Source organism: Trachurus japonicus, chromosome 12 (genome assembly GCF_045865225.1).
Source record: "Trachurus japonicus isolate A0001 chromosome 12, Traja_1.0".
NCBI classification, from domain to species: Eukaryota; Metazoa; Chordata; class Actinopteri; order Carangiformes; family Carangidae; genus Trachurus; species Trachurus japonicus.
This window is the reverse complement of record NC_140918.1, coordinates 22,411,483-22,437,490: the sequence shown is the minus strand read 5'-3', so window position 1 is coordinate 22,437,490 and position 26,008 is coordinate 22,411,483. Positions and strand designations below refer to the sequence as shown.

The 26,008-nt window shown below is 40.8% G+C and overlaps 3 protein-coding genes across 3 annotated transcripts; all 3 read right to left on the bottom strand.

Moving 5' to 3' along the window:
* Positions 1-484: 484 nt before the first annotated feature.
* Positions 485-2,763, bottom strand: LOC146977548 (phospholipase A2-like). The gene is made up of 4 exons (XM_085794264.1): positions 2,712-2,763; positions 2,453-2,591; positions 708-845; positions 485-596 (listed from the first exon to the last, which is right to left on the bottom strand). The coding sequence occupies exons 1-4, from the start codon at positions 2,761-2,763 to the stop codon at positions 485-487; spliced, it is 441 nt and encodes a 146-aa protein (XP_085650390.1).
* Positions 2,764-9,792: 7,029 nt separating this feature from the next.
* Positions 9,793-10,769, bottom strand: LOC146977547 (phospholipase A2-like). Its single transcript, XM_085793866.1, has 4 exons — positions 10,627-10,769; positions 10,366-10,513; positions 10,150-10,283; positions 9,793-9,938 (listed from the first exon to the last, which is right to left on the bottom strand). Exons 1-4 carry the CDS (start codon positions 10,679-10,681, stop codon positions 9,820-9,822), a joined length of 456 nt encoding a protein of 151 aa, XP_085649992.1. The 5' UTR covers positions 10,682-10,769; the 3' UTR covers positions 9,793-9,819.
* A 4,115-nt stretch (positions 10,770-14,884) lies between these two features.
* On the bottom strand, positions 14,885-24,454 carry prkab1a (protein kinase, AMP-activated, beta 1 non-catalytic subunit, a). Its single transcript, XM_085793865.1, has 8 exons — positions 24,353-24,454; positions 22,024-22,200; positions 21,752-21,921; positions 21,380-21,473; positions 20,068-20,182; positions 19,644-19,777; positions 18,780-18,848; positions 14,885-16,792 (listed from the first exon to the last, which is right to left on the bottom strand). Exons 2-8 carry the CDS (start codon positions 22,165-22,167, stop codon positions 16,715-16,717), a joined length of 804 nt encoding a protein of 267 aa, XP_085649991.1. The 5' UTR covers positions 22,168-22,200; positions 24,353-24,454; the 3' UTR covers positions 14,885-16,714.
* Positions 24,455-26,008: the final 1,554 nt, after the last annotated feature.

The following is a 26,008-nucleotide window of genomic DNA, read 5'->3' as shown; positions in this document are numbered from 1 at the left end:
GTCTTATATGCACGTCAAATACAGTATATAATATGGATCTTTTTAGAAGCTCGCTTGGCTGGCACATTTTGTTTAAGTTAATGAAACCGAGATACTTTTAATACTGTGTACTTAAATTAAACAGAAATAACATTGTGTGTGGGGGCCAATGTGTTCAGAAATGTAATGCTTTTGTGGAAAAGTTGGCTTATACTGTCAGATACATTTTCGACAAAAACTTTTATGACATTAAACGAACAATGTGTTTCACGTTCGATACTCATGTTCCTACTGCCATATTGTCCATATTTCGTATCTGTACCCATTAGCATACAAAACCAATAGTAACCCCATGCAATAGAACATTAGTCTATTTAAAAAAAAAAGTTTAAAAGTGTTCCAAGCTTCACAAACAATTAGATCTTGGCGTTTTATTTGGATTTTGCCCTGTCAAAAAACCAAAGTGCAGGTCCAGACTGTGCAGTTGCAATTTTACAGTCAACCACTAGGTGGCATTAAGGGGTCTGAACATGCAGGTCCACAAGTGCGGGGGTCTGACTTTGCAGGTCTCCGGGTCTGCAGCCATATACTGTACTATTGTGAAACTTTGACAGTAACTAAAAATATAGTGAGAGAAAAGAGTGAAAAAGGATGCTGCAGCATTTCTGAACAAATTAACAAGTTTATGAGAAGTGAGCACTGCAGCAAGAGTTGTAGTTGTGGTGTACTCACGGCCACAGGTGACATTCTTGCTCTTCTCGTCACAGCTGTAAGCATAGATCTTGATGTAAGGGTTGTCAATGATGGGCCTGCACTCAGGATGCTGCAGAGCGCCGCCATAACACTGATCGTGCACTTGGCAGCACCTGCAGGTTTAACAAGACCAGTGGTGGACAGCAACAGAGTAAATTCACTTGAGTACTGTACTTACATATCCAGAGGATTTGTACTTTACTTGAGTATTAGATTTCTTTATTACTCTTCCTTGAATACATTTCCAAGACAAATATTTTTACTTTTACTCGAGTTAATTTCTAGGAAGGCTGAAAAGTACTCGTTACTTTAAGGTCTGCTCTTTTTTTTTCTTTTTTTCTAAAATACTATTGAACACAAGCTGTGTTTGTCAAAGAAGGTAACCACTCGGGGGGGGGGGGCGCGCCTAACTGCCAACCTCAAGATTGACAGCTGGACAATCCAACGCCGGACAGGACACCTGTCCTGGTCACCGTTTCCCTCCCCTCCCCCTCTCTCTGCTGTCTCTGTTCTTCTATCTGTCAAATCTTGCATGGTCATGATAGTGCGTGGGAGGTGGCATGGGGACTAACTTGCGTCGGCCCGTGCCTTGTCCTTATCTCCCGCTACATCCTAGGCTGGCGTCGGCCAGATAGGGGTAGATCTTTCAAAGAGTTAATTCTCAGAAACAAGAGTTAAAAGGTCCTTAAATTCATTTAGAAAAAATGATAGTAATTCATTGATGTGAAAAATTTGAAATGTACTCTTACTCTTTTACTTAAAGCAGAACTATGCAGGAATTGGGCTGTAATTATTGTGGCTCAGAGTCACTGTGATGGTTGAGTGACCTGTTATGAAGTGAATGGGGTCTAGGCCAATGCGCTCACCCCCCCCACTGGCTGAAAACCGCACTTGCAAGATCAGTCGTCCGTCTCGGTGTTACAAATCTCGTCAATGGATAGAAGTATCGCGAGAAACTGCCTTACGGCAGTACGAGATAAGAACGCATGACGTCATGCATGTCACGAATCGTGATTGGTTTGAGTTCGGAAAGTCGGAGGAAACCATGGAAACATGAAATGTTTGTACTGATGAAGTTCAGCTTGTGGCTAACGGGGAGCTAATGCTAACACAGATACACACACCATGGGTCTTTTATAAGATAATGTACTAATACATCATGACACACACACCTTCGCGTTTTGGAACCTTTATTCCTGTGTGTGTATGTCTGTGTCTTTGTGCCTGTGTGTGGCTGTATTAGCGTTAGCTCTGTGCTAGCGTTAGCTCCGTGTTAGCATTAGCTCCGTTAGCTCGGTGTTAGCGTTAGCTCGGTGTTAGCAGGGCTTAGCAAACAGCAGTAAACACAAGCACGTGTAGGGGGGGTGGAGGAGGTGGCGGCGGCGAGGTTTTACGACAGTGACATGTGCCTCCCAGAACTGTGGGGGAGCTCCGGAGGGGGAAAAAAAGAGAAACCAACGAAGGAGCGAGCTATTTCCGGCCGACTTGCAAAGTTCTGCTTTAAAGTACCTTTAAAAGCAAGTACTTTTTTTACTCTTACTTGAGTAGCATGTCGACTGAGCTACTTTTACTTGTAACGGAGTAAATTTTGACCAGTAGTATTTGTACTCTTACTCAAGTACTGGGGTCGAGTACTCTGTCCATCTCTGAACAAGACGAATATTTAAACACACTAACGTTTTCAATGTCGTCTTTGAATAAACGGCGTCTGAATCCTCACCTGTCCAGATCATCCACAGGCGTACCAGAGCCTCCCTTTCCACAGAAGCAGCCGTAGTCAGCGTAGTCAAAAACAGGCCAGCTATCAGGCATCACACAGAGGATCATGCTCCTAAACTGGTTGAGTGCCTTGCCCTGGGCTGGAACACAACAAAAGCGGGGAAACCTCAGAATTTGATGAACAAGATGCAGCTAATACTACTACAGTATTAACAACCACTATGCAAGATGATGAACAGCTCTTGTCAGGTTGTCCTCACCGTCCACAGAGAGGCCAGCAACCAAGAGGATGAGAGTCTGGAAGGTATTCATCATGCGAATCACAACTTCGGTCTGAGTGTAACAGCTCTCACCCAGGCACTGGTTACATACCAAGCTTCCAGCCCTGGGCCCTGCCCTGTCAGCTGTTCTAGCACAGCCTTCCAGATAGGTGTGACAGTTGACGTTTCCTGTCACTATGCCTCCAATTGATCATGCACCCTGGCTACTTGGCCATAGGGATGTCCCTTTGGGTGACTGGCAAGCGCGCATGACTCTTACCCGGGAGGTGTGGGTTCAATCCCTGCCGCGGCATGGATCCTGCCAACAACTGCCAACAACGCCAGAAAGTGGCAAGGTCTTCACCTTGCCACATTCTGGCGTTGTTGGCAGGATCCATGTAGCACTAGGGGTGGGTCCATGGATTCCTAATGTGTTGCAGCACGGAAGCACGAGTACGTGCTTGTGAAAAGAGGGGGAGAGATGTGACAGTTGACGGTTCCTGTCACTATGCCTCCAATTGATCATGTGCCCTGGCTACTTGGCTAAAGGGATGTCCCTTTGGGTGACTGGCAAGTGCGCATGACTCTTACCCGGGAGGTGTGGGTTCAATCCCTGCCTGGGCCCTCTTCACCTTGCCACATAGGCACACGTGGGATTCAAAGAATATACATACAGGGTTACAAGTTGTGGGGAAGACTGATTCGTTCAACAGGTTTACGTTTTTTTTTTGTGTTTTTTTTTAATCAAAACAATGGGCAGATCAAAACAAAAGGTTACTACCTGTATTTCAAGTTTGATTCTTCTAGCTGCCACAAGGGATATTTCACACTTAATTTGATATACTATATATGTATATATATATTGAATATGTGACAAGTTTTTGGTTGGCTGGCTCATTTGAGACACAAAAATGAAAACCCGGAGGAAATATACACCTGCTGCATAGCTACCTCTTGCAGCAGCTATAAGAAAGCCATAATCCTGAGCTGTCATACGTCAGTCAGTATGAAAGGATTTACACAATGGAAAATATAATCTTTGTGTTGGGTCTCCAAAACCGATGGGCACTTTGACTGGAAGTGGTGAAGGAAGAATGGAGCGAGGTAATTATAGAAAGATTTTGCATTTCATGGCTTCCTGGCGATGGGATAGGCATTCACGGCTGCTTATTGTACTGTTAGTGTTTTGGTCTTAGGTGTGGTGTGTTGTTCCTTTTAATTGCTGGTTGGGTTGGTTTTTGTAAATGGCTCTTTCATCTTTATTTATCCACAAGTTTCCGAACGTCATCTATGGTCAATTCTGGCTTCCGGTTTGCCGGTTTGGTGGAATTTTACGTTTACGTTTCCATGGTTTTCAGGCGTTGTCATAGTTGCGGTAAACGCATGGATCTATTAACGCTGGCTTTTAACACAGATGTCAATTTGTGTGATATCCACTGTTAAAAGCTGCTGTGATGATCCATGCGTTTTACAGATTTTCATTGGGGGAAAAAAAAAAAAAATCCATGCATTTACCGCGGCTACTGAAACCATGGAAACGTAAACATAACATTCCAAAACCGGCAAAACAGGCTACGTTTTTGACGTTCGGAAAAAGGTGGATAGGTACCTGAGGCGTTTTTAACCCTCATGCGGCCTTCGTTTGTACTAACACTCCAAGCCTTTGCGGGTCATATTGACCCAACTTTGTTTAAAGCAGAAGTAAGTGGTCCGGTCGTTTTCGCTAATGCTGCGTTCCAGGCAGGCTTTTGAAATCGTAAATAACAGCTTCAAGTCACAACTTACGATTTTGTAGCGTTCCAGGCAACCCACTCGTGTTTTTCCGACCTGTTTTACCGGTGAAAGTCACTATAACGGCCACTCGTAACTTCCGACCGGTGAACTCGTACCAGATCGAACTGGTACCACTTCACGGTCGGAAAAATACGAGTTTCCTTGAACGCACCATAACAGTCCTCGTCGCTACGTCGCCACATTCACGGCGTTCCTTGGCTGCACACACAGCCCTGCATGCCGTTCTCTCTCCTCATTGGATAAAAACTGTAGGATACGATAAATGTTTTCTCCTCGGCTCAGAGCAGAGCAGAGGGACTGAGAGACCCGTGTTTCGGTCCAAACACTCTATGTAAGTGATTGCTGTCGGAAGATATAACTATTTAAGACTTATATTAACACAAATATATCACTTACTTCTGCTTTAACATATAGCATGTAACATAAAATTATCACCACGTGTGTGTCAACGTCACTCCAACTATTTAGAGCAAATTTTACATTTATTTTTGGAATCTTAACATCATAGACACCATTTTCATAAAATGATACCTCGTTATCTAGTAAAAATAAGCAGTAATTCAGAATTCTGAGTTTGAATATAAATTGATAATTTTTTACAGAGTGGTAGGCTACAGTATAATGACAAAGTTGAGTCAAAAACTATTTTGGATGGCAGCAAAAACAAACACCCCGAGCCTTTGCTGGTCATATTGACCCGATTTTAAGCAGGTAGCATAAATGATCACCAAATTCTGTGTTTCACCTTGTGTGTCAACTTCACTCCAACTAATTAGAACAAATTCTACATTTGTTTTTGGAGTATGTGACATAATTTGCTTAAAATTATACCTAGTTTTTAGTGAAAATAAGCAGTTATTCAGAATTATTAATTCTGAGTTTGAATATAAATTGATGGATGGACCTGGATCCAATTGTAGTTACACACACAACACAGAGCAAAGTTTCAGTTTCAAAATCAAACAAACTATACAGTATATAATTTATAAACACTTAAAACTCAAAACAGAACAAACAGAACTGTAAATCATTGTGTGTGTGTGTCTGCTTGTGTGTGTGTACAGTAGCACATAAGAGAGAAACACGTCACGTTATGAAATGACAGGTATGTACTGTAACCTGTAGCTTTGAATGTGTGTGTGGGTGAGGGTGTGTCTATGCTTGCATGCATGGGTGTGTGTGTGCATGTTTTTTGTGTGTGTTGGTGTGTATGCATGTTTGTGTGTGTTGCATATCAGATTGTTATGAAATGACGTTTACACATGAAGGAGTTCAGTTCAGTTCAGTTCAGAAAACTTTATTATCCCCCGAGGGGGCAATTTGTTGTGTGACAGGCAGAACAACACAAAAACACAAACAAGTCAAGTACAAAACAAAACAAGTGCATTTCAATCACAGTGCAACATTAAGACTCCGGGCACCAGTGCCTCGGGGGTGTGTTTGTGTGTGTGTTGGGGGGGTATGCCATCCTATGCCATGATCAGCAATATTCTATTTAATTATTTATTTTTCGAAAAGTTAGCCTATACGTAACTTAAGTGTGCCATGTTGCACAAATTAAAAAAAAACAAAAAAAAAACATCACGTCTCCTTCACATGCAGCAGCAGTGTGCACACACTGACAGCATGCGTCACCGGTCTGCTGGAGGGGTTGGTCTTGGTGTGTGTGGACGAGTGAGAGCGTTGGTTTGGATGTGTTAAACCCACCAAGTCTTGGGCAGGTCATATACACCCATGTAGACCAAACCGTATGTCAAAGGCACCGAGTGTAGCCGATGTTAATCTGGCCCTCTGTGTTGTGTTTTGGTACGGACTGCCCCAGGTGGGGTTCCAACCATAGTCTCCTGCACTGCAGGGTGACGATGCAAACCGTTTTGCCAAGAGATCAAGTGCCGCTTCAGGTTTGCATGTCCTTTATGGTTGGCTCCAGAGACAGAGCAGTCAGGAGCTTACCTATGTTCCCCAGGTCCTACATTCCCTAATCAAGGGATTTTCCCCCAAAAAGTCCTATGTTCCCCAGTCGCAAAACATACTGGGGAGGACCCTTTTTCAGAAAAAGGGTCCTATGTTCCCCACTGTGGCCGGTCGATGGGCTCTCTCTTATCTGGACTCTCTCTATCTGGCCTGTCTAGCTTCTACCTGGTCTTTTTACTAAACTTAACCAACTCCTTTCTTCATTGTCTAAAGGCAAGGTTTAGAGGCTGATGCACACCTAAAAAGAATCTTAAAAAGACAGGTGTGTTGGAGCATGGGATTTGAGTCAACAAGGGAAAAAAGGGTTTCCCGCACACTGTCCAATCACTTGCAAAAAGCTCCACCTGAGCTGCAGCTCCAGATCTTCTCAGCTGGTCAACATGATGTCTCCAGATGACTCCAGGGGTAAATCTCCACTGTATAGGAGAGAGGTTCCGTTTGCTCTTTATCTTTAGCAGGTTTCCATTTGCCATTGCAAGTAAAGTATCTCCCATGTCCAGTTCCCGAGTCATTCCTTGATCTTCACATTGTTTCATCTGTCTTTCCTGAACATTCCTTTGAAGGTTGGGTCTCAACAAATCCAACCGAGAGCATAAAGAACATCCCAGAAAAAACATATAGGGGTCTGGTTTGTGGTAGAGTGGACTGCATTGTGATATGCAAACAAGAAGTTGGTGAGCTTGTGATGTGATGTGATGTGATGTGATGTGATGTGATGTGATGTGATGTGATGTGATGTGATGTGATGTGATGTGATGTGATGTGTTCATTCACCATTGCTCGTAGTCCATTTTTCAAACTCTGCACAAACCTCTCAGCCAAACCACTTGTAGAAGGGTAAATTGGGGCTGAGGTAATATGCCTAATCCCATAAACTTGAGAAAACTTGCAAACTCTGGCCCATTGTCGCTATAGTAACTAGCTGCTCTGGGACCCTAATTCTGGAAAACAGTTCTCTCAGCACATGAATGGTATGGCCTGATGTGGTGGAGCTGCCAAAATGTTGAAATATCCCTTTAACTCGTGCCACGCCACCAGGCATTATCCTTTCACCTTTATAGGTTTCTCAAACTGACGTTGCCAAACCTGTGTCCAGTTCCATGATGATGATCTTGCCATTCACTTGTGGCTTAAGCCAGATGGCTTCAGTGACCGCTTTTATCAGGTAACTCATCACTGACATTGTAGATCTCCAAACTGGCATGACTGACATGTCTAGAAGCTGGACGTGTACGGCACGCTACACTGGCCATATCTGTCCTCCTAGTAGCCGTGGTCGTCATGCAAGTCGATCAAAGCTTGACAAAACCAAGATCACACATAAAAACCATCATGTTTTGATTGTAGTTTAAATCAGTTTTACATATCGAAGGATTACCATATTCACACACAAGGGAGTGCTTATGAGAGTGTCTATTATCATAATCTGTATTAAAAAACAAAAGATTTTGACAAGTTTTCGTGTCAAAGGTCGCCAACGTTCGGGCATTCAATGACAAGAAAACTTGTCAAAGGTTGTGAAAGAGTTAATAATCCTTGTCGCCACTGTTGTGTTTTCTGCTTTTTTTTATCAACACAATAAATGAGTCGGCAGATACGTTAATCGCTTTTTACTTGAGCTTCTCTTGGCACACAACTGGAAACAAGATATGACAGGACAAGGACATCATCACTCATTAGCTACAACAATATGAAATATTCTGTTCAATACACTACAGCAACGCTGCTCAATAGAAATAAAGTGGGGGAAAAGGGTAACATTTCATAATAATTCAAAATCTTATTTAAACAACTTTTGGAGTGTTTGCCTGAGATACAGCTCAAGTTTCATAACCTGAAGGAGCACAACTTATTCAGTGGGAGCACCATTTGCCTCTTTCTTATCGGCTGAGGCTCTGGAATAAGACAGGCAACTCCACAGAACATCCTCTCTTAATGGGCCAGAAAAACAGATTCTTGCGAATGTCATCTCATAATTTTGAGAAACGCACTTTGCCTGAATCTTCATCCTGAGCGATGTCCAGATCCACTTCCTGGTTATATTGAACAACACAACATACATAGCCTACAGCGCTTTAATTGTGAGATTGAATTCAGTTTTTTTTCAGGATATTGCTGACATTTAAAGGGATAGTTCAACATTTTGGCAAATTCGCCTTGGGGGTTTGGCAAATTTGTGTACATTTGTTAGGGCGCGCTAATATTGCTGTTGCTTTAAGTGGATAAGTAGCCTGACAAACCAGACTATATCATTACAATGTATAGTCTGGCAACGACCGGTAGACCTCGGCTCAATCCAGGGGGCGGGATGAAGGCTGTCTTTCAAACTGCCTCTGCATGCAATAGGGTAGCGCTACGACTAATCAGAGCAAAGAGCAGCCTAACAAGCCAATTAAAATGTATGTCGTCATGGCGTTAAGCCCGCCCAACGACTCTCTAAACAGATAGAGCGCTGTGATTGGTGAACACAAACGGTGTTCGAGACTCAAAAAGTTCCTATGGCTCGTTTCTAGACCCACCTACGGAGCAAATATTTTTGCTGCCGCTAGGGTGCGTCTAGATTTCTAGGCTAGTGGATAAGTATAGACGCAGAGAAAATTAAACCAGATTGACAGCACACTGCAAAAAGTTGGGTACTGCATATTGTAAATCTACATATTTCTGCATTCATCAGACAGGAACATGTATCTGTTGAGATTGTCATGCTTTAAAAATAATAAAAACTTCAAGTGTAAAATATATTTAAAAAAAATGTAATATATATATAAAAAAAAAAACATTCATACACACACAAAAAGTAAAACACAATAAATAACAAAAACATTGATATTATTTTTCTCCATTTTTGTAAATATACCTTTATTATTGGTTATTTGCAAATGTAGGAGACTGGACATGGAGTTTTACAGAAAGTATAGCAGGACATCTAAAGAAAAAACACAACATCAGATCACAGGTATGCTACAGATTTCATCCTGACAGCCAGACATGAAAAAGGTAGACAATACTGCCCTCTGTTGGCAACTTGAGGAAAGACTATACCCTTGAATAACCAACCATCAGTAAACATTATGTAAGGTAAATGAGAGACAGGTAGGTTCATGGTGTTCATATAAAGTATAAAGTAAAACAACTTTGCAGCTCCATGTGGCATGAATCCTGGATGTTTCAGGTCTGTAAAAATTACAGTATGAGAAACTTGTGGCCTCACAAAGAAATTATTATATTTTGGGTTTGACTGTACAGTAGGTATAAGGTTTATGTGAAAAAGCTTAACATCATAATGATTTTCAATAAATTAACAAAACAAAAGACTGTTAAAAACTGTTTGCAGGTGTCTTTACTGACACTGGTCGCTGGGCAGGTGCTCGTGGTCGGGGTTCCAGTGTGACTTGGCGAAACACTCGGCAGCCTTCCTGTCGCACTCGCAGATGAACTGCTCACATTCGTTGTTGTTAGCTGAAGGGAGTGGGAGCAGAGAGCAGTGATGATTACCAAACATATAAAAGACTGTGAACAGTTTGTTCCTGTTTGTTCCTAAAACTTTGACAATAACTTAAAATATAGTGAGAGAAAAGAGTGAAAAAGGATGCTGCACCATTTCTGAACAAATTAACAAGTTTATGAGAAGTGAGCACTGCAGCAAGAGTTGTAGTTGTGGTGTACTCACGGCCACAGGTGACCTTCTTGTTCTGCTCATCACAGTCGTAATCGTAGTACTCGGTGTAAGGGTTGTCGATAATGGGCCAGCACTCAGGATGCTGCAGAGCGTCGCTGTAACACTGGTCGTGCACTTGGCAGCACCTGCAGGTTTAACGAGACAAATATTTAAACACACTAACGTTTTTAATGTCGTTTTTGAATTAAATGGTGTCTGAATCCTCACCTGTCCAGATCATCCACAGGCGTGCCAGAGCCTCCCTTTCCACAGTAGCAGCCGTAGTCAGCGTAGTCAAAAACAGGCCAGCTGTCAGGCATCACGCAGAGGATCATTCTCCTAAACTGGGTGAGTGCCTTGTCGTCCAAGGGGTGGGCTGAAACACAACAGAAGGGGGGGACACTCAGAATCTGATGAAGAAGATGCCAGCTACTTGTATTAACAACCATAACGCAAGATGATGAACAGCTCTTGTCAAGTTGTACTCACCGCTCACAGAGAGGCCAGCAACCAAGAGGATGAGAGTCTGGAAGGTATTCATCATGCAAGTCACAACTTCAGTCAGAGTGTAATAGCTCTCACTCTCAGATCAGGCTCTGTTTATATACCAAGCATCCAGCCCTGGGCCCTGCCCTGTCAGCTGTTCCAACGACACTGTGTCGCACGCCTCATCATGCATGGGATCTGATATTTAAACAGACTAGCATGTGTAAAAGTCTATCAAAACTCCCACACTGTGAACTTTCCTCAACCCTGTCTTGTTGTCAAATATGTGTAATGTTCTAGAGACCTGTTGAGACTTCAAGATAGGCACATGTGGGATTCACAGAACATAGTGACAGGGTGAAAAGTCATGTTTAAGACTCATTCCCTCAACAGGTTCACTTTTTGTGGTTTTGTTTTGTTTTGATCAAGATGGGGGAGAAATATACACATATATATATATATATACATAAAGAGAGTGAAGATAGCACATGTTTATTTAGATACAGGGTTCCTACGCATGTATGGAAAGTATGAAAAAGTTTGGAATTTGATTTTATACATTTCCAGGTCTGGAAAAGTATGGAAAATGGAAACTTTTGTATGGAAATATATTTATCTTAACACTTATCTGGGTTTGGTCTTATCTGAAGTTATTTGGGTTAATTATTTTGTATGTGCTATTATACCTAGCTACAATCTCCAGGAAATTACTTGGTTACATAATGGCATACACGTTCAGAATAATGAAAACAAATGATTGCATGCTTTTTTTTAAATATTATCCACATCTATTTACTCAAATATCACAAATAATTTGATTTTTTTTTTACCGAGAAGTCTGGAAATTAGGGTCTGGAAAAAGTATGGAATCTGGAAATTTCAAATGTGTAGGAACCCTGTAGATAAAACCTGCTTATTCAATGATTCTGGAACAAGGTTTTGGAGGGCTGGCTCTTGGTTTCAGACACAAAAAATATAAGAACAATACACTTAATTGAAAAGCAAATAAGTACTGTAGTATAATAACAGAAATTTACACTCAAATAGAAACTCAAATTTAACAATTCAGAGGGTTTTGCTGAGATGCACCTTGAACACAAGCTGCAAGTTTCGTTCCCTGAGGGAGCACAACTTCTCCAATTAATGAAAAAAAAAAAAATCATATGCCTATTTGTAACCGGCATAGCTGTGGAACAGTACAGGCAAGACCACGTGGCTGACTCCACAGAGCATCTGTCATGGGCCAGAAGAACAGGTTCTTGTGAATATCACTCAAGCTGAACCGCCTGAATCTACACCCTGAACAGTGCACACCACAACAAGAACATTTCCTGCTCACTTCAAGTAAACTTGATAATTTGTTAAGCAATGCTGCAGTAACATCCCTTTTACTCTTCTCTCTCACTATATATACACACACGATTAAAATGATTCTAATTATTTGTGTGTGTGTCTGTATGTCTGTATTTCTGTCTGTATTTGTGGGGCACTTGTGGTGTTACTTTTATGAATGAAAAGTGCCATACAAGGGGCGGTGCGTGGCGCAGTGGTTAAATGTAGAGGCTACAGTCCTCAACGCAGGCGTCATTCCCCCTCTCTCTGCCTCCCCCTTTCCTGTCTATCTCACTGTGCTATCAAAATAAAAAGGCAAAAAAGCCAAAAAATATACTAAGAAAAGTGCCATATACAGTGGGTACAGAAAGTATTCAGACCCCCTCAAATTTTTCACTCTTTGTTTCATTGCAGCCATTTGCTAAAATCATTTAATTTCTTTTTTTTCTCATTAATGTACACTCAGCACCCCATCTTGACAGAAAAAAAACAGAAATGTAGAATTTTTTGCAAATTTATGAAAAAAGAAAAACTGAAATATCACATGGTCATAAGTATTCAGACCCTTTGCTCAGTATTGAGTAGAAGCACCCTTTTGAGCAAGTACAGCCATGAGTCTCCTTGGGAATGATGCAACAAGTTTTTCACACCTGGATTTGGGGATCCTCTGCCATTCTTCCTTGCAGATCCTCTCCAGTTGTCAGGTTGGATGTGAACATTGGTGGACAACCATTTTCAGGTCTCTCCAGTGATGCTAATTTGGGTTTAGGTCAGGGCTCTGGCTGTGGGAGAAGAGCCTTGGTGAGAGAGGTAAAGCAGAACCCAAAGATCACTGTGGCTGAGCTCCAGAGATGCAGTGGGGAGATGGGAGAGAGTTCCAGAAAGTCAACTATCACTGCAGCCCTCCACCAATCGGGGCCGTATGGCAGAGTGGCCCGATGGAAGCCTCTCCTCAGTGCCAGACATAGGAAAGCCCGCATAGAGTTTGCCAAAAAACACACAAAGGACTCCCAGACTATGAGAAAGAAGATTCTCTGGTCTGATGAGACCAAGATTGAACTTTTTGGCCTTAATGCTAAGTGGTAATGTGTGGAGAAAACCAGGCACTGCTCATCACCTGCCCAGTACAATCCCAACAGTGAAACATGGTGGTGGCAGCATCCTGCTATGGGGGTGTTTTTCAGCTGCAGAGACAGGACGACTGGTTGCAATTGAAGGAAAGATGAATGCGGCCAAGTACAGAGATATCCTGGAAGAAAACCTTTTCCAGCGTGCTCGGGACCTCAGACTGGGCCGAAGGTTCACCTTCCAACAAGACAACTGACCCTAAGCACACAGCTAAAATAACAAAGGAGTGGCTTCGGAACAACTCTGTGACCATCCTTGAATGGCCCAGCCAGAGCCCTGACCTAAACCCAATTGAGCATCTCTGGAGAGACCTGAAAATGGTTGTCCACCAATGTTCACATCCAACCTGACAACTGGAGAGGATCTGAAGGAAGAATGGCACAGGATCCCCAAATCCAGGTGTGAAAAACTTGTTGCATCATTCCCAAGGAGACTCATGGCTGTACTTGCTCAAAAGGGTGCTTCTACTCAATACTGAGCAAAGGGTCTGAATACTTATGACCATTTCAGTTTTTCTTTTTTAATACGTTTGCACAAATTTCTACAATTCAGTTTTTTTTCTGTCAAGAGGGGGTGCTGAGTGTACATTAATGAGAAAAAAATGAAATTAAATGATTTTAGCAAATGGCTGCAATGAAACAAAGAGTGAAAAATTTGAGGGGGTCTGAATACTTTCCGTACCCACTGTAAATAAAATTTGATTTGAATTACAGTAGTGGACGAAGCCTGGTGTGTCGTCTTTCTGGCTCCATCCTCTTGATCACAGGTCAACCCCTGGTCAGATATTTGCAACCTGTGTGTTGTGTCACTGTGCTTGACACATCATGAATGACTTGTGTACAGTCCCTTGTAATAAGTGTAGCAATATCAGTCAGAAGTGCAGCAATATCAGATATCAGAGAAACCCCATGCTACTTGTTGCAAACACTGTAATTTTCATCATTATTTTGTGACACACAAAAAGGAAGTGATAGATTCACTCTGTGTGTTATGTCACTGGAACGGTGCATGGGAAAGGTCATAGTATATGTAACTGGCATGCTGAAAGAAAATCGCGCCAAGTCAAACTGTAAGATACAATGTACTGTACACTATGTAATTATGTAACAACCTTGTGCCTACAATAGACAAAAAAATAAACATGAGACTAAATTTAACCCGCAATTAGGCTTTTCCACCATATGCAAAGGGACATGGAAACTCCCAGACGTCCATTTCAACCCTATACAAAGATCAGTCCAAGGTTGAGAGCAAAGGTCACAGAGGTACAGGAGAAGTGAAGGGGAATCTTTCTCTTTTTTTTGTCTGCCTTCATCTTTATTTCAACCGTCCTTTTGTATTTTTTTTTGTCAAGTGCTGTGTGTTGCAAAGACAAGATTTTTTAAATACATAAATATATACAACATAATTAAAATCCTTCATTTAAAAGGTGCTAGTCTGAAATTTAGTCTTTTTTTAAACTACTTTTGGGGCTTTTCAGGCCTTTACTGAATATGACAGTAGAGAGACAGGAAATGTGGAGACAGTGAGAGGGGGAATGATATGCAGCAAAGAGTCAGGGGAAGAATCGAACCAGGGCAAAGACAATAGCCTGTATATGGGACGCCTGCTATACACACTGAGCTACACAAGGACCCAAGTTCTTCTTTTCTTTTGGGTAATTGTTTGACATTATAAAAGTAGGATATGTTTAAAAATAGTGTGTCATAAAAAACACCAGTACAGAATAAAGTGCTTTGTTTCAATTGAGGCTGACAAAATACAAACATACACACAAAAAAAACAACAACCTTCAAGTGAATGTGTTCAACTTAAATTTTAATACAAATATTTCTGAAAATGGAAAATGTATACACACCAGCATGGTTCAAAGGCTCAATTGTGTTTTTAATGATACTGCAATGTATTGAAATATTCAGCATGTCATTATCATGTTAGTGTTGAAACAATACCTGAAGTAACACAAACAGAGGAGAACATGAGTGAGGAGTGTCAGCCTCTACCGGGCCGCGATCAACATCATGGTCTCGATTGCTTCTAGTAATTAAACCCAGATAACGTGATTTGAAATGATATGTTGATGGTTCAAGTTCAAGTCATTCTTTTAACTCAGTCCAGTCAATTAGACTTCACAAAGTATACAGTACACAGACCATCAGCAGGTTTACTGTAACAGACCTCTTCAGTAACACTTCCAGTCTTATTACATAATCCTGTGCCTGGTCCCTTTGACACTGTCGTGGCTCTAAAAGCAAATGTTGGTCATGTGTCTTTCACCTACTGTTGCCACTGAAATATTTTCTTCTGTTCAGTTCATTTGAAGCTTCAGCATTACTACTAAAGATTGGTAAATGTTCCAATGCAAGGCTAATAATGCCTTGTTGACTAAGCCAGCAGGGTTCAAACTTCATCTATATGGTGAGTCTTCATTTATGGAAATAATTTACACTGTATAAAAGTTTAAACAGAAAATTATGAGGACACTTGTTCAATGGTACTAAACCTATGTGGAGTGTGAGGCGCATTATTTTTCTGATGCATTGTTGTGCTGTAAGTGTTCATATACTACAAAAAATAAATGTTTATTATCTTAGTGCAAATCTAATAGTTGGTTAGACCAAATTAATGTATTATATGGTTTTGGTCTCGACTACATGGTCTTAGTCTTTGACTGGAATGGTAATGACCACAGCACTGCAGCTACAACTCTTTACAACAAAACAAACAGCATCAATCAAAATAGAAAAACAAATGAATGAATACACAAATAATAGAAAAATATCTACTGTGTGTTCTGTGACGATACTAAATGAAATACAACTCATAAATACAACTATTTCAAGATAAACAGGCAAAAGAGAACAGTGGAAAACTACTGCAGTGCATTTTTGTTTCCTTGTTTGACTTTCACATTCACGTTCTTGATTGTACCACTGCTGTCTTCACCGTGGGAAGGACGACAGCAACCTCACGTATCAGAGGTCTTTCAGTTCAATTTCTTCTCATTCCATTAATGTCTGCTTTGATTACAGCCATGTCATCGCGCCGTACCTCGTTATTAATGCCTCTCTATGCCTACTAAGCAAAGTTACTGTTGTTGAAAACTACAGAGGTCAGTCAGGGAACAATTAAAGGCAGATTATGAAGGATTGTAGTAACTGCAGGGCGTCGATCATCCTCAGCAGGTGTGTACAACAACCAGGCATACAGTGAGTGTACAAGATATAATTTTAGAGTTGTGCTAGCTCAAGCTCAGCTAAAGTAATGTCATTGTTTAACCGATCTCTAGACACTTGTCTAACTTTGTCATCTCATTTTATATTAGGCTACATAGTTTATTATTTTGTTTTCATGGCATTCCTATCATAAATCTTGAATTTTACTCAAAACAAAAGTCTAATTTAGAAATTTAACTTTCTCTTTTTTTTTATATATACGTTTAATCTCTCTCCTCCCCCTCATTCTGCTTCTGCTTCTTTAAGACAGGAATGTGAATAGAACAGGTGAAAAGAATGACTGATATGAGCCTGGATTCACCTGGTCTCTCTGCTTTATGGAAAAGCAGGTGAAGCTCATATTTTGTACACTCAGTGTACGGTGAACACACTGGGATAAATAAGAGAGTCTCCAATCAGATAGGCTTATATAACAAGGTGGTGACGTACTTCTTCTTGTAGCGATGTGTCGCGCTGAGCACCATCACCCCATCCTGTGATGGAAGAAAAAATAACATGAAGGAAAAATTCAATGAATGATTGTAGCTGCACAGTGCAATCAGTCTTAGCATGTAACATTACCATATCACAGAGATTAGTAGGAAGGCCAGCGACTAATCTAGAAGACCTGCTTCACTGATTAATCCCCATCAACAGTCAGATACTATATTCTGGTCCTACTTTTACAGAGAGATTCATTTGTTGTGGAATAACAGCTGCAAAACTGCTGTTAACCTGCTGCCAGTGCAAACCAAACACTTCTGATTTACATTAAAAGAGAGGTTCACACATTTTCAAGACAGAATTAAAACACTTGTGAGGGGCCTTTCAAAGGGTTCTTGTTCTAATGTGTTCCTATGCAAGTGAAGGCAGACAAACTTCATAACGCAGCACAGTGTTTTTTTGCAGCGCAAAGCGGTTGCACGGTTGACCGACAAAAACTTGATTTGGTATCGATGGCGCGGTCAAGGTCTGAGAATACTTTTTGTTTTCCAAAAAGGCGGCCAAATTTTGTCCAACACCTGTAAAACTGTTTGATAAGAAATATAGTATAACAGTTGCCAAGTTTCTGTGAAGCTTTAAAGAATAACACACTCAAAACAAGGTCAACTGACCAGCCGCCAACGGATGAAAACGAGACCAGGCCGAATCTGTTGTGGAAACGCTGTTAACTGACATCATGGCACGTCATATCTGTGTTCTGCCCTGTGTCAGTAGGTAGGTCCTACTCTGTGCTCAGTATTGTAATACAGCTAAAATCCCAATAACACTACTCTCATTGACAGTTCTGCCTCTGTTGAGACCCCGGAACAATGTTGAAACAGAGCAACAGGTTGTATTAGATTTATGGACTGCTCTGGGTCCACTTGCCCCTGAAGTTATGTTTACTGTATGAACCACTAGGGGTGTGACGATACACTCAGCTCACAAGCCGAGACGATATTTTAACATTACTTTTAAGAAAACTACAATGAAAAAATATATGACTGGATAAACAGACTTTTTTATTTAACTGAAGACTTGACTGGAGACACTTAACCCCACTGAGCCTGTTTTGTTTGTTTTTGAATACTTTTGATTTTACCTTTCCATAGAAAAATATTCACCAGACCCATGTTTGGTATCTTTTTTCTTTTTCAGCACAACTTCACCTTTATGATCTGACAATTATTTTCTCACTTTAACCTACTTTATTAAGATATTGTCACCATAAATACACAGAAATCATGCAGATTACTATCAGCTGATTTAACCACTTTTTGTCTGTTTTGTAAAATCAAATTAATTAACACTATGGTATCTCCGGTTTCTCATGGTCTATCAACATCAAACAAAAACCAGGAGAAAGTATCAAATCTGCACTTTCCAGTGAAGTTGACAGCAGCGCTCCAGGTGATCTATTTTTTGTTAGGGTGCTTTATAAACTTCACGTAATCTGATCATCCTAGACCCTGGAGGGCTGAGCTTGTTGCGTACTGTGTAATGACAATAAGGGCATGGAATTGAACCATGCATGTTAAATAAGCCATTTCCAAGCTGCTGCTCTGCGTTACATAAGATATCTGAATCATTTAACTATGATCAGTCAATCACTTAGTCAGTCAGCCATTTGTTGTTTTAAGTACATTACATGGAAGGGCATGGGCAGAGCCCAATACAAACTATTGGGTTTGTATAATTTGCCACTGCTGCTAGTATTTGTATCTTGCCATGCATGTCGTGTTTGTTTTTCCTGTCAAAGTGTTGAAGTCATCTGTCCTTCAGCTCCTCTAATGGTAGCTTCTTATCGTTGTTGCCATTCCATAGATAGAATCAACGGCTACATGTGAGCTTGCTAACAGCCACAACAGCCCACACTTCCAAGTAAAAATGCCAACAGTTCTGGTAATTTCAAGTGTCACTAAAAACATTTCCCCACAGTAGAGCAGCTGAAAAACACTTATTTATATATGGAGTCACACAGTCAACTTCAGACCTTACCTTAATTGAAAGAGCATAGAGGTGGTTGAGCATGACGTGGTTGGGTTCTGGGAGTAATGCAGGGTCACACTGAGAAAAGGATTACAAAAAGAAACAGAGAAAAAACAAGTGAAAAACTTTTGTAACAGATTTTATTTATTGATTTATTTTTTTCCATCTTTCTGCTTTAAAGCAACATTGCGGAGTTTCAGCTCAGTGCTCCCACCATCTGGTTGAGAAGCGCTATCGTCTGGGGGGAAAAACGAAAACGAAACTTATCAGCCAGCGCATCCAGCGTCTATTCCCATTAATAAACAACAGTATTTCCCACATGTTTGCAAGGAGACTGTGTGGCGGGTGGTCGGGGGAGGGGGGGAGGGGGTGTGTGGGGCGGCGGGGGCGGCGGCGGCGACGACGACCGGAGGAGAACCGTAAGTTTCGCTTTTACCCACCACGTCTCTCTCCGACGCAGAGGGGAGGGGGGAGGAGGGGGGGCGGTGTTTCGTACCCGTTTTCTATCACTGCAATGAGTCTGGAAACATTATTTTAAGGCCGAAAAACTCCGCAATGTTACTTTAAAGATCTTTTTCCAGTGTTTTAATTGCATATTAGCTTTTAAGATTAATTGCCTCATTCTATCATGTGTTTCATTAGTTATCGTATAACATTGTTATTCATTATGTTAAATCTAATGCTAATGCATAATGGTTAGTTAGATTAACGACCACAGTGTTGCCTTTTCAATATCCCTGCAATATGTTTTAATTTAAAGGAAAAACAGCTAAAATATACAAGAGAGAGAAATAATGAGCAAGACATTCACTGTTTCAACATAGCTAACTGTGTGTGAAATGGGCCTGATTAAATTGGATCACAGTTACTTACAGATATGCCAGTGTCTTTGTTGAGGATGACCTGAAGCAAGTGTGGCGGAAGTATGGGTGGAGATTTAAACTTTTCTTCCTGTTTTGGAATGTAAGCGTCCTGATGATAGGGTCCAGGAGGTGAGCTGGAGAGGTCTGATGGAGGAAGGGAGGGGATACAGACTATGACTAAGCCATCATCAAACATTTCCTCAGAAGCTGGGCTCACAAAATGACACATCATTTCAGTTTAAAATTGCACTATGTATTTTTCTGAATAAATTGTCATGGTTCATATTGTAGGATGTTTGCTGATGACACAGTTGTCCAAATATTAGAATACATGATAGTTTTCTTTGTACGTCCTTGTAAGTTCTCTGCATCAGGGAAGTTTACTAGAGCACAGCAGCATGAAAAGTCTCACCCGACACCTGGTCAGCACTCACCTGACATGTCAGAGCATTTCTGTGAGTCCACCATTAGAGCGTCAAAAACCTCAAAGTCGGTTTTCTTCACCTGGATGATGTTGTTGACTGTGCCCAGTTGGCTGGTCACCACCGGCTACAGAGAAACAGGGTGTGTGGTTAATTATTTTCAGATTTGTGAGATTATATTGTCTTTCCTTAAGAGACATTATCGTATAAAGATTATTAATTGCAGCCAAAATTTCAAAACTCATTACATACAGTTGCAATTCCAGTATATAATAATGGTGAACATAAAACGTACAATAGCATGAAACCATTGCAATTCAATATGTCATGACAATACTGGTCCAGTGGTTTTTATGGGCAAAGCAAAGTGATACTAGCTTTATTAAAGAGGGCCTATTATTTTTATTCATGGTGTCGTCTAAAATTGGTTTATATGCTTCAATGTGCTGAAAAGACATTATTTTCTCACATTAATTTTTATGCCTCATATTGTGCTCCATCCACCCTCTGTCTGACACGCTCCATCAGCAACGCACGCTAACTGGAAAATGAATTAAGTTGTTAAATTGTGGATAATTTAAAAATGTACTGTGTTAACTAGGTATCTAATATAAATATTGACATTAAAGCATTTATATGTTTGCTACACTGCTTCATATTATTGTGATCAGGTCACAGGCAAAGTGATGAGGGGTCCACGGTGATGATAACACAGATATACAGAATCTGCGGTTTGTTTGACCACACTGATTGCGAACAACAGAATAAATGTCGCAAAAATAGAGCATCCAGTTGTGCGTGGTTTCTGGCGCAGCCCTTTTCGAAGTGCTGGGCTCACGATAATGTTTGGAGCAGTGCAAGGAACCAAGGAAATATAAAGTAGATTTCTCCAGACAAAGAATACAGTTTCTTTGCAACATAAAGCCACAAAACTTAATAACACCCCATTCTAAGTAATGTGTGAGTAGTGTTGTGTGGCACCAAGGGAGGTACTGGCATCAATACCTGTAAGAACTTTCATGCAAGAGGAAAAAAAAAGAATTTTGAAAGTGTTTCTCACTTTGAGACTTGGGACTCTATACCACATACTGTAACACACTGTAAGAAAGAAAAAGCTCACAAAGAAAAATAGGTCCTCCTTTATAGATGCTGATGATAATAATCACAGGATGTTGTAGAGGAAACTCCCTGATAGAATAGACCTCTACATGTACTGTTGGCCTAAATTACAGCTGGAAAAAAAACCCTCTAGTTGGATGGTGATTGATGAAAGCCATATCAGAGGGCATATCAATGAATACATTAGAGGATAATAACTGCTGACCTCAGCTGGATCGTGGGTCCACTGGCCGTCCACATAAAACTTGTACTGATGCTCACCCTCAGGCAGATCCACAATGGCCACAAAGGTGTTCTGACTTTGATGGATGAAAAGAGAAAGCATTTGCAACACAGGTGAGTTGACACAGTAACTTCCCCTTAAATCCTCAACCTCATTAAAAACGTGTATGTCCTCTAAACCAGTGTTCTGAATTTCAACAAAATTCTGTTTGTCAATAAAACAACCTGACTTGTTCCATTCATAAAACAACCTTTCATCATGGACACAAACAATAATCTTTAAGTGCTTGCTAGTGTCAATTAGAAATAGCAAATTATACATGATGAGGCAGGAAATTTAAAGACACATTCTCACCTTCTGATGAGGGGGATCTTGTTGGCCCAGTTGTTGAAGGACCCAGAGAGGTAGACCTCCTTGCCATCTCCAGTCCAACGAAATACTGTTGGCCGGTCTAGAGTTGGCGCTTTGTCATCTGCTTCTAAGTCTTGCTGCCATGCTAGGAACTCCTCTTTCTCTAAAGGAGCCTGAAATATCAATAAAAAAAACAAACAGATTTGTTGATTTAGAGCATGTGAGGAGTGGGGTTTTGAAAAGAGTCAGCAGACTGAGACAGCAGCATGTCCTACTTTCATATCTTCACCATGGAACATATCTGCATCTTCGGGGCTGTCCATCAGGATCTTGGGCCTCTCTCCGTCCTTGATACCTCGGCTGTCTCTCCGCTTCTCGCCATGGCCCATGGCAGCCCTCTCACTGCTTGTGTTCCCCATGGCTTTGTCTTCTTGTAGGCCAACTCAACGTCACTGTGAGAAGAGAGAAAAGAACAGAACAGAGAAGACAGCAGAAGATCGTAACTTTTCTCAAATAAGGTTAATTAATGACCAGTACTGGACTACTGGTAACAGGACTTGCCTTACCAGACTCCATCAGGCGAATGAGGAATATTTACTTGCACCTTAAGGCACTGAGGCCCCTGTCTAGAGTGAAGGAGGCAGCAGAATAAACTAACCGACAAGCAGATCATAAATTACAAACAGATGTGGGTCATAATGGTGTGGAAAGTTTGGAGGGAGCTTTACGCCCCTTCAGAGGAATATTATGCCTGTAATACTGTTTTCATCTAACAGCTGGAGCGATCTGTTCTTTGCACAGTATGGCTGTACAAACAAAACTGTATAATCATTACAGAATCCCTGCAGATGGGAACTGAGTAGCACAGGGCAGTGTTATTCACCACATCACCAGAGCAACTGCAATGTTAGTGCAGGTGCGTGACATGTGAGTATAACTTATTATGTTAGGCTTATACTAAACCTAACATACCACTTCTTTTGATATGATTCCGTCTCTTTTCAAAAGAGCTAGTGTTGTGGGGTGCACAAAGTTTTTGATAAACTATAATTGATATACTATGGGAAAATACATTTCTTTACAAATTCATCAAAATCAACATAAACTGGCTTCTTTTTTTTTTTTTTTTTACAGCTGTTAAATCTGTGTGATATTAATATAGAACAGACTCTAGAAATCTGTCTGCACTACCAGCTGCTTTAGTTAGCAATGATAACATGACCTTGACAAAAGAAAGGCAGACATGGCATTTATTGTAATGGATTACTTATTTCAAGGACATTTCTCAGTGCAAATTACAGTAAATTGCATTCCAGTGTGAAATCAAATGAATCTTGATAGTACCAGAGGTGACAATGAAATAATTAAGCCAAGATGTTTAAACTAGAAAACATATTGGGTGTTTGTTGTTGTTTGTTTTTTCATTAAACATTGGACTTTTCTTCTTCTATCATGTTACAGCTACGGTGAACGTCATTACATCATAATCAAGGTTAGATAAACAACACACACAAGGTTTGTGTGTCCAGCGTTGGGGAGGAGTGAACTACATATAGTTTAACTAAAAGATGCATTTTCCGACAACTTGCTGGTAGATCATCTACATTTCTATGTGCTTTATTTGACCATTCCTTCTCCCTTTTTTCATCCCGACCCTCTTTCATGTATGTCCATGCATTTATCAAGCAGCCCACACACACATCACACACGTCTCCTTATCCATAGTTATCTATTATAGGCTATTATAATGATCTTTTAACTTAATCTAATATGGTAGTTTTTTGTCTGTCTGTTTTTTTAGTTTATGTAAGAGCCGTATTTGTACGAAAATGTGTTGTAGGCTACACCCTTATTCCATGTTCACTGTTCATTTAATCTTTCTTATTTCCACAACAGTTTGAACTTTTGATAAAGAGGGAAAAAAGCAGATGATATAGTCACTAACTTCTCAGTGTCTGACGAGACAAGATTTAGTTGCTTTTCCATGGTTTTGCTCCATTTGCATTATGACTTGTTTTTTCCACTGTATCACCTTATCAAGATGTTTAGGGGAGGGGGTCGGGGGGGAGTAACGTTTCCACCGCTGGCTCTGATACTCTGACGACGCCTGACAGCATAACACTATAACATTGATACGATATTAGACAGTGTATACACTACAGTAGCCTATACATACTGTATTTACTACAGTGCAACAGTGACGTGGTACCAGGGGAGATTTTCAACTTGAACCGAAATGATGCTGTCATTAGCTACCCCACCGTGAGGGCTAACGGACATTAGCTTGTCTTAAAACCTGACTGCAAGAGAAAAAACACCACATTAACTGACTATAATGGGACTGTAGCTTGATTCGCCTTAAATGGTCCGACGGAAGGACATTTAGTTTGGGCCAGTAAGTGCGTAACGACAAGACGCACCGTTATATGAATGGTGTAGTAAAGCTCGCGGTAGTTAGCAGCTAGCACGAGTGTGTTGTGTTGTTTAGCCCCGGCTAAAGCTTCTGCAGCCCAAACAGTGCTACTGGAGGTGACACCAGATACAGTATAACAGCACGGCCTGTAAATACAGACCCACGTTTAGTTTTCCTTTTTTTGTATTTACCTGAGCTGTGTTTAGCGTCGTAGCTGTCGGTGTTAACTCGTCACAACCATTTCATCAGGGCAGAAAACATAACATAAACACCAAACAAACCCGCCCCCATGTTATGCGCATGCGCAGCAGATTAAAATCAACCCCATTAAAAACAACGGTATAATCCTGGATTTGTTTCCCTCATGAAAGGCGCATCATCATATAAACTGTAGAGAATTACTTCTACAATTACGTTTTTGATTCTATCGCAAATGCGAAATGAGAGATGTAATTCCATGTACTAAACACTAGATGGAAGCGTGCATCTAGTACAGTGACAATGTAGCTACAGCAGGAAAATGCTGCGCACTCTTGCTGTGATGAGATCATGCAAGCCAAGAGTGTCCCTCTCAATATATCAGACATCTCAACCTAATTCTTGGCCTGCACCAAACATCCTCACTTGTGATCAATTGCCACTTAATAATTCACTGATTCTTGAGACTTCGGCAAAAACATGTCCCACTAAGAGTAGTGACAATATCTATGAAAATTAATCACATTTTCTGATTTAGAATACTGAAGGTTGATCATCTGATAATGTTTTCCACAAATATAACACATTTTTCATATTTTTGTTGATATTTGTATTAATTATTTGATTATATACAAGGCCAGTACCCACAAAAGCACATGTCCTCTGACAAGTTCATATTATTTCAATTTAATTTTAAACTGTGAAAAAGTTATTTAAAATGCATAATATATAGGGATGAACAAGCAAATTTTAAAAAGCATTTAAAACTAAAATCAATGGATTTTCAAAAATATTTAATTAAAGTTTGTGGCTGCCAAAAATGCGTTCCAGGTTTTTGTCAACACAGTCAGATTTTTATGAATAAGCTTTTAAATGGCGGCACGGTGGCACAGTGGTTAGCCCTGTTGCCTCACAGCAAGAAGGTCCTGGGTTCGAATCCCGGGCCGCCCAGGGCCTTTCTGTGTGGAGTTTGCATGTTCTCCCCGTGTCTGCGTGGGTTTCCTCCAGGTGCTCCGGTTTCCCCCACCACTAAAAACATGTCGGCTAGGTTAATCCTCCAGTCAGTGCCCCTGACCAAAGGCACTGGCTCATAATCTGGAGTTGGTCCCCGGGCGCTGCACCGCGGCTGCCCACTGCTCCTCAGGGATGGGTTAAATGCAGAGAAAGAATTTCACTGTACTAGCTGTATATGTGACTAATAAAGTACCTTTAAATCAGGCAACTACATGGTCAGCTGTATTCCTGAGGACCCCTTTCCACTCTGCTACATCCACTAAATGACATAACATCACACAGGCTCCTATAAGTTTGCTATTTTTCCAATAATCTTCACATATTTATTGATATTGCTAGTGTCACAAACATGACGTGTCAACACTGTCTCTTTCGTATATGGAAAATTCTTCTAGATTATGACACAGATGTAAGTAAGAGTGAATTAGAGCTAGCTAGCAACAGAGAGAAAACAAAATGGCTCCTGTTTAGAGTTCATGCATTTTATCTAAAAAACTGTGTTTTTGTCAACACTGTCAGACGTCAACACTGTCAGGTTCTCTGTCTGACTGTGGTGACACATATATGACAGTGTTGACAAAAATATCCAAATCATCCACAATGGAGGCTAAAATATAATAATGAAGCCTAATAAT

Coding starts and splice junctions, on each gene's coding strand:
- LOC146977547 (XM_085793866.1), bottom strand. CDS start 10,681: ATGATGAATACCTTCCAGACTCTCATCCTCTTGGTTGCTGGCCTCTCT. Junction 10,284..10,365: donor CCTGTGGATGATCTGGACAG/GTGAGGATTCAG, acceptor TTAAACCTGCAG/GTGCTGCCAAGTGCACGACC. Junction 9,939..10,149: donor CAAGAAGGTCACCTGTGGCC/GTGAGTACACCA, acceptor CACTCCCTTCAG/CTAACAACAACGAATGTGAG.
- LOC146977548 (XM_085794264.1), bottom strand. CDS start 2,763: ATGAATACCTTCCAGACTCTCATCCTCTTGGTTGCTGGCCTCTCTGTG. Junction 2,592..2,711: donor TGCTGGCCTCTCTGTGGACG/GTGAGGACAACC, acceptor GTTGTGTTCCAG/CCCAGGGCAAGGCACTCAAC. Junction 597..707: donor AATGTCACCTGTGGCCGTGA/GTACACCACAAC, acceptor CTATATTTTTAG/TTACTGTCAAAGTTTCACAA.
- prkab1a (XM_085793865.1), bottom strand. CDS start 22,167: ATGGGGAACACAAGCAGTGAGAGGGCTGCCATGGGCCATGGCGAGAAG. Junction 20,183..21,379: donor GGACCCACGATCCAGCTGAG/GTCAGCAGTTAT, acceptor GTTTCTCTGTAG/CCGGTGGTGACCAGCCAACT. Junction 16,793..18,779: donor TCTATGCTCTTTCAATTAAG/GTAAGGTCTGAA, acceptor CTTCCATCACAG/GATGGGGTGATGGTGCTCAG.